The 8,186-nt window shown below is 48.0% G+C and overlaps 1 protein-coding gene across 1 annotated transcript; it reads right to left on the bottom strand.

The window, feature by feature from the left end:
* Positions 1-3,794: 3,794 nt before the first annotated feature.
* Positions 3,795-5,270, bottom strand: LOC149054002 (uncharacterized). Its single transcript, XM_089230737.1, has one exon. The coding sequence runs from the start codon at positions 5,268-5,270 to the stop codon at positions 3,795-3,797; it is 1,476 nt and encodes a 491-aa protein (XP_089086863.1).
* Positions 5,271-8,186: the final 2,916 nt, after the last annotated feature.

Genomic DNA, 8,186 nt, shown 5'->3' with positions numbered 1-8,186 from the left:
TAACCTAACCTAACCTAACCTAACCTAACCTAACCTAACCTAACCTAACCTAACCTAACCTAACCTAACCTAACCTAACCTAACCTAACCTAACCTAACCTAACCTAACCTAACCTAACCTAACCTAACCTAACCTAACCTAACCTAACCTAACCTAACCTAACCTAACCTAACCTAACCTAACCTAACCTAACCTAACCTAACCTAACCTAACCTAACCTAACCTAACCTAACCTAACCTAACCTAACCTAACCTAACCTAACCTAACCTAACCTAACCTAACCTAACCTAACCTAACCTAACCTAACCTAACCTAACCTAACCTAACCTAACCTAACCTAACCTAACCTAACCTAACCTAACCTAACCTAACCTAACCGTTTTTTTTTTCTGTTTGAACCGACGACGCCGCGGGAACTGCTCTCGCATTGCTTCCGCGACGCCGCCATCGTTTATTGAAAAACAATATTATACATACATACGTGAGGGGTAGACGGGACAATACCCCAACTTACCCCTCGGACATGATACATTTATTTATGACATATAATTCTCAGGGCTTCCCGAGCCGACCGAAGTCCACCGCTCTGGAGTCTCGTTCGTACTGACGATGCGGTGATCGTCGTCCCTCCCGTGGTGTCATCGTGATGGGATGAAGAGCGTGGTCGGTGACACCTCCGACGGTTTGCGTGGATCGTTGACCTTCATCGGTGAAACGCCTCGTCTTCTCGTTCGTCTTCCTCCTTGGTCGACATGATGGCTTCTATCATCGCTACCAGATGGTCGCGGTTCTTCATGGCCTGGACCAACAGCCGGTTTCTGGTGGTGACGTCTTCAGGCAAGTCCTCTGGAGAGGGGCCACACATTATGTCCTCGACGTCGCCGGCGTTCGGAGGTCTCCTAAGAATCTCTGTCAACCGGGCGCGATCGTCTTCCCATCTAGGACACACAAACACCGTGTGCTCGGCTGTGTCGTCAGGGTCCATACAGTAGACGCAATAGCTGTCGTCGGCTCTGTTGATTCTTGAAAGGTAGCTGCGAAAACAGCCGTGACCAGATAGGATCTGGGTGAGGTGGAAAGTCATATCGAGTTTCGGCCTTGACAGCCAGCGGCTCACGTTTGGGATTATTCTGTGCGTCCATCTGGCGCACTCTGAACGGTCCCATCGCGCCTGCCAGGCTGCAATGCTTATTCTCCTTTCTTCGTGTTTAACGTTTTGTTTGGACGTTGCGTCGTCCTGGTCATCTAGGCGCCGGCGGATTCTGGCCCTCTCGTTGGCTAGCAGATCGGCCGGAACCATCGAAGAGATCAGGAACGAACCGTCCGCGGAGACCGTGTGGTAAGCTCTGATCGTGCGCATTGCGACGGTCCGCTGAGCCCTCGCCATCTGGTTCCTGTTTTTCGCCGTTTTGGTGCCTTGATTTGCCCACGTTGACGCAGCGTAAAGCAACTTGCTGTTGGCGACCGATCCAAGAAGTGCTCTCTTGCGCTGAGATGGTCCACCGACGTTTGGCATCAGTCTTGAGATCGCTCGTGCAGACTCCGATGCCTTCTGCGAGGCTTGTTGGACGTGCTTGGTGAACAGCAGCCGGGTATCGAGTTCAACGCCGAGGTATCGCATTGATTGTTTGACTGGGATTGGGTACCCTTCGATTAGCAGCTCTGGTTCGCTGTAAATGTTCTTCCGAGTCAGGACTATCGCCTCGGATTTGGCCGGGGCTAGCCTGAGGCCGTTGGTGTTCATCCAGTTGGCGACTGCTTCGAGGACGGGGTTGAGAAGGGCGGTCGCAGCCTCGCCGGTCCTCGCAATCCCCAGGACGCAGACGTCGTCCGCGAACCCAACGAGTTGAACACCTGGTGGCATTTCTGTGTTGAGGAGACCGTCGTAGAACACGTTCCAGAGCGAAGGACCGAGTACCGAGCCCTGCGGTACTCCGCATGTCACGCTCCGCCGGTGCAGTGACTCACCGACGAGAAGGTTTCTTCCATCCATGTAAGAGCGTATTAGGGTGTTCAGATAGGCCGGTGTGCGGCTGGATCGAAGTGCGGCGTCGATGTTGCGCCACGGTGCCGAGTTGAACGCGTTTCTCACGTCTAGTGAAACGGCAACGCATATGTCCCTGTGTTGAACGGCACCGATCGCCGCTCCGCGTGCGGCTTGCAGGACGCGTTCGATGGCGTCGGTTGTCGACCTGCCGGTCCTGAAACCGTATTGATTATCGGATCGCTGTCCCGTGCGGTCGAGATGATCGTTCAGTCTTCCGAGTATTAGGCGCTCTAGGAGTTTCCCAGCTGAGTCGAGCATGCACAAGGGTCTGAAGCTGGATGGATCGTCTACTGGTTTCGAGGGTCCCTTGTGCAGGAGCACCAATCTTGCCGTCTTCCATCTGTCCGGAAACGATCTTCGTTTTAGGCAGACGTTGAATGCGTCTAGCAGGACCTGCGGCTTCCAGAGCGAGACGAGTTTCAGGACCTCGTTTGGAACCCCGTCGGGTCCTGTGGCCTTTCCGGCGGGTAGTCTCTTGCAGGCTACGGCTAGTTCTACCGGTGAGAACGTTTGGTGTTCATGATTTACGTCGTCGTTCTGGGGTCGAGGTTCCTGCAACCAGTCAGTTGCTGGAGGATGCGGAAACAAGTGGTCGGCGATCGACGATTCCATGCCTCGTGCTTCGATGCCTGGCCGCTTGCGGCCAATCTTTTTCGTGACGACCCTGTAAGGTAGACCCCAAGGGTCAGAGTCCACGGCTTTGCAAAGTAAGGACCAGCTCTTATCCTGCGCAGCGCGTATGGCGTTGCGTAGCTCCTTCCTGTTTTTTGTGTAAGCCTCGCGGTGGGCATGTATGACGTCTGGTTGGTCGTGCCTCCGGGCAGACCGTTGATGCGATCTCCGTAGCTTGTTGGTCGTCTCCCGGAGCGAAGCCAAGTCCTTCGACCACCAGTGTACTTGTGTTCTGCCTGGTCTGTGTGAGGCTCTAGGGGGCATGCAGGAGTCGCAGGCTGCTTCCAGGTACTTGTTGAGTTGTTCGGCTGCCTGCGATGCCGTGGTGTCTTCCTCGAAGTTGGGCTGGGCCGTGTTCGCCAGGTGCGCGGCCAAGGCTGCAGGGTTCAGCTGACGATATGACCAGCCCCTTGAAGGGTTATCACCTAAGTCGTCCGCGCCCGGCGTCGGGTCTGCCGAATATTGGATGTAGCGGTGATCGCTGGCGGACTCGACTTCGGCAAGCACACTCCAACCGAGGATGGCTCCCGGTGGGTTGAGGCGTGAGAATGTGATGTCGATTACTGATTCGGCGTTGACTCTGCTGTAGGTGGGAGTGGTGCCTACGTTAGCGACGAGGAGGTCCAGGCTGGCTGCCAGGTCTGCCAGTCGGTCGCCTCTTGCATCGTTCCGAGCTGAACCCCACTCCTGTGACCAGGCGTTAAAGTCGCCTCCTACCACTATGTTGAGCTGTGGGTCGGCTGAGCGGACGGAATGTTGGATGTCCGAGAGGAAGGCTTGGAAGTTTGTTTCGGAGTCGTTCCTGGAGGTATAGCAGCTGTATATCCTGAAGTCTTGAGTCTGGATCCATGCGTAACCTCGACCGGACCCCGTTAACACGGGTGTGAAGTCTGCAGACGCCGTGAGGGCGACTGCGCAGGAGAGGTCGTCACTGACTACCCATCTGTCGCTGTGTGCAGGGCTCCAGTTGTATTCCGATAAAAGAAGTACGTGGGCGTCAGTAACTGCGGAGGTCTGCTGGAGCAAACTCTGCGCTGTGGCGCTCCGCTGGAGATTAATCTGTAGGAACCTGATCATTTTTGTCTATTCGCGTTCATCTCGGAGATGGCCTTCCTTCGGGCGGCGCAAGCTCCGGATCCGGGCTTGTGTGGGATGCGAGTCGCTTTGATTCTGTCGCAAGCCACGCAGTGATCTTCAGACGCCGAACAGGTGGCCTGGGTGTGTCCGTTTTCTCCACATCTCCTGCAGGCGAAAGAGAGGTCCGGGCCGGTGCACCGCGATGTCGAGTGGCCGAACCCGTGGCACCTGTAACATCGAGCTGGTTCTGGCCTGCGCGGGCGAACCCGGCACTGAGTCCATCCGACTCGGATAGAGGTAAGCTTGTGGCTGAGCGTGACTGGAACGGTGGCGGTGGCCATTTGACGACCTTCGCGGGTGGTCCACAGGCCGGTTACTCTCACTTCATCTTCGGAAGGCGGATCGTCGTCGTTGTGTATGGCCTTGCGAATGGCCGCCAAGACTTCATCTTTAGTGGTCACCTCGTCAAGGTCCGTTATCTCTACTTCTGCAGTGTTTCTGAGCCTGGTGACGACTGAGCCTACGATGTTTTCGGCCAGTTTGTCCCGGATGACGGAGGTAGCTGCTATGGCCTTTGCGCCTTTTGTGAGCTCCACGAGGAGGTCGCCCTTGAACGTCTTTCTCATTGACGTGACGTGCGTCCCCATGGCCTCAAAGTCCATTTCCGTGGCCCTAACGGCGCGCAGGATTTCAGCGTAGGATTTGCCGTCGGCGACCTTGACCAGAACTGCTGCAGGTCTCTGCACGGTTTTCCTGGTCGTTTTGGGTCTGTGGACGTCGGCCTTCTTGATTGGCTTGGTCACCAGTGTGAAAGGCTCTTCGTCGGGATTGGGTTCGTTCTTTTCAGTCTTTTTTGCTGCTACCGACTTAGGTGCAGGCTCCGCCTTCGTGGAAGCGTTGTCAGCAGGAGTCCTATTGTCGGGCCTTGGTTTACCGGTCCTTCTTCTTCTGGTGTTGTTGCTAGGTGCTTGCTGGTTACTTTTCCTTGGTTCGACGGAGGAATTCGCTGTCTTGGATTCCTGGGCGATGGATGGATTGTCGAGCTTCGGGTTGGACGGTTGATCGAGTGAGTCTGTACTGGTGGCGACGTCTGCTTTTGTTTGCTGACCGCTGGCAGCGGCGGTGTCTCGCTCCCTGGAGAGGTGAGACAGTGCCTTGCATACCTGCTCAAGGGCCTTGACGACTTTGGACAGGCAAGGGCCTATGTGCTCTTCGGAGAAGTACTCGTCGGCGAGACCTTGGACCAGATCGCAAGCGTATTTGGTCGCCTCGGTTGCGGTGCGGAGAGAGCCAGCATTGTCCGTGGTGGTAGGTACTTTCGGTATTTTCGGTGATTTTTTATTTGCGATGTAGTCCAGGGGAGGAGAACTGGGTTGTTTCCTCTTGTGCTGGACGTTTTTTGTCGGGTCCTTTTCCATGTCCACTTCAGTATCGGCATCGTCCCATTGATCGGGAACAGCTGACGGCTGCATGGCTACCTATGCTGGAAAAGCGGGGTCGCGTGGGCCAGGAAGGGAGAAGAAAAAAAAAAAAAAAAAAAAAAAAAAAAAAAAAAAAATTAAATTAATTTTGTTGGGGTGACCTTGTTGGGGAGGTGTTGTTGATCGTTGGGCCCTTGGTCCGGGGGTCGTAGGTTGGATTCCGCCGGAGTTATCGGGGTTTTAAGAAACGGGGTGAGGGGGAGTTTCCGCGTGGAGGTAGAGGCCGTTGCCTCCAACCCGTGCGTTTTTTCCGCAGCTCGATCGGAGCGCTGGTTGTAGCGTGCCGTCGATTTAAAATCCGATTTTTTTTTTTTTTTTTCCGACCGTCGCGATCGCGGTGGCAACTGTTAGCAGTCGCCACGGGTATCGCGGTTTTCGCGACCGACGCGATGGCAGTGGCGGTTTCCGGGCGGCCGTGTTATTCTAGAGAGTATGAGATTAACTGCACTTACCCTCGTCGGAAAATTTTTCTGTTGGACTTACAGGCCCGCTGAGTACACCAATCGATCCGTGCTGTTGTCGCGGATTTTTTGGTGTGCCGAACGGGATTGTTGGAAGTCTGGTTTGCCGGAAATCAGCGGTTTTGTGATGGCCGTGCGAGCGGGTGGCCGGCCGCAGAGCACTTAACTCGACGTTGCGCACTGAGTTTTGGACCCGCGTTCGCGCGCGATGTCTCTTTTTCTTAGTTAGCCGCAGCTGAAGAGTTTGAGACTTCGAGCGCGCAAATCGGAGTCGCTTTACGAACGAACTTTTTTTTTGGCAGGGCGGCGGATTTCGGATCACTGATTTCGCGATTTCTCGGAAGGAACTTAGCCAAATTCGGCGCGCGATGTCTTGGATTGACAGCGGTGACGAGACGGATCGTTGGGTACCAGTTTCGCTCTGATCGGTTGTGAATTTTCGGAGAAAATAAAAAACTTCTCGGGAGCGATACGCTGGTGCGTGTTGACGGTTTGGTGTTCGGCACCGGACTAAAACCTAACCTAACCTAACCTAACCTAACCTAACCTAACCTAACCTTACGTGTTGCCCTAACGTTAATGATTTCCACGAGATGCTTTCTCTCTTATAATTACAAAGTTGGTCGCATCCTACCCTATCTTGGTTCGGCTGGTACCTAGTTGACCGTGAACTAGACAATGCGGGACGCTAGTCCATAGCAGTATTGTACAGACTTGTTTTAAATGTACTAAATGTGAACTTAACGATAAAAATATAAAAAAGAATGATTAGTTTAATAGAAATGAATTAAGACGATATTTAGCGGATTCATCACCTGTTTTTCAAAATTTTTTTACGACCTTTTATTTTCACCAAATGTATTGTAAAGATGTGTTTTAGATGAAAAATAATGTGAACTTAACGATAAAAAAAATATAAAAAGTATGATTAGTTTAATAGAAATAACTTAAGACGATATTTAGCGGATTCATCACCTGTTTATCAAAATTTTTTTACGACCATTTATATTCACCAAAATGTATTGTAAAGATGTGTTTTAGATGTAAAATAATGTGAACTATACGTTAAAAATATAAAAAGTATGATTAGTTCAATACGAATGACTTTAGACGATATTTAGCGGAAATATCACCTGTTTTAAAAAAATTTTTTACGACCTTTTATATTCACCAAAATGTATTTTAAAGACGTGTTTTAGATGTAAAATAATGTAAACTCAACGATAAAAATATAAAAAGTATGATTAGTTTAACAGAAATGACTTAAGATGATAATTAGCGGACTCAACACAATTTTTAATCAAATTTTTTCAGAAATTTTTTTACGACATTTTATATTCAATCAAATGTATTGTAGAGACGTGTTTTAGATGTCAAAGAATGTCAAATTAACGTTAAAAATATAAAAAGTATGATTATTTTAATAGAAATGACTTAAGACGATATTTAGCGGATTCATCATCTGTTTTTCAAAATTGTATTACGACCTTTTAAATTCACCCAACTGTATTGTAAAGAAGTGTTTTAGATGTAAAACAATGTGAACTTAACGATAAAAATATAAAAAGTATGATTATTTTAATAGAAATGACTTAAGACGACATTTAGCGGATTAATCACCTGTTTTTCAAAATTTTTTTACGACCTTTTATATTCTCCCAAATGTATTGTAAAGACGTTTTTTTGATGTAAAATAATATGAACTAAACGTTAAAAAAATAAAAAGTATGATTAGTTTAATAGAAATAACTTAAGACGATATTTAGCGGATTCATCACCTGTTTATCAAAATTTTTTGACGACCCTTTATATTCACCAAAATGTATTTTAATGCCGTGTTTTAGATGTAAAATAATGTGAACTTAACGACAAAAATATAAAAAGTATGATTAGTTCAATACAAATGACCTTAGACGATATTAAGCGGAATTATCACCATTTTTTACCAAATTTTTTCCCAAATTTTTTTTCTATTTTTTTATTCACCCAAATGTATTGTAAAGACGTTTTTTTGATGTAAAATAATGTGAACTAAACGTTAAAAATATAAAAAGTATGTTTAGTTTAATAGAATTAACTTAAGACAATATTTAGCGGATTTATCACCTGTTTATCAAAATTTTTTGACGACCTTTTATATTCACCAAAATGTATTGTAAAGATGTGTTTTAGATGTAAAATTATGTGAACTTAACGTAAAAATATAAAAAGTATGATTAGTTTAATAGAAATAACTTAAGACGATATTTAGCGGATTCATCACCTGTTTTTCAAAATTTTTTTACTACCTTTTAAATTCACCCAAATGTATTTTAAAGATGTGTTTTAGATGTAAAATAATGTAAAATCAACGATAAAAATATAAAAAGTATGATTAGTTTAAAGAAATGACTTAAGACGATATTTAGCGGACTCAACACAATTTTTAATCAAATTTTTTCACAAA

This window comes from Diuraphis noxia, unplaced genomic scaffold (assembly GCF_037042655.1).
Source record: "Diuraphis noxia isolate RWA-SAM2 unplaced genomic scaffold, SU_Dnox_SAM2 contig0016, whole genome shotgun sequence".
NCBI classification, from domain to species: Eukaryota; Metazoa; Arthropoda; class Insecta; order Hemiptera; family Aphididae; genus Diuraphis; species Diuraphis noxia.
This window is presented reverse-complemented; position numbering and strand designations above follow the sequence as displayed.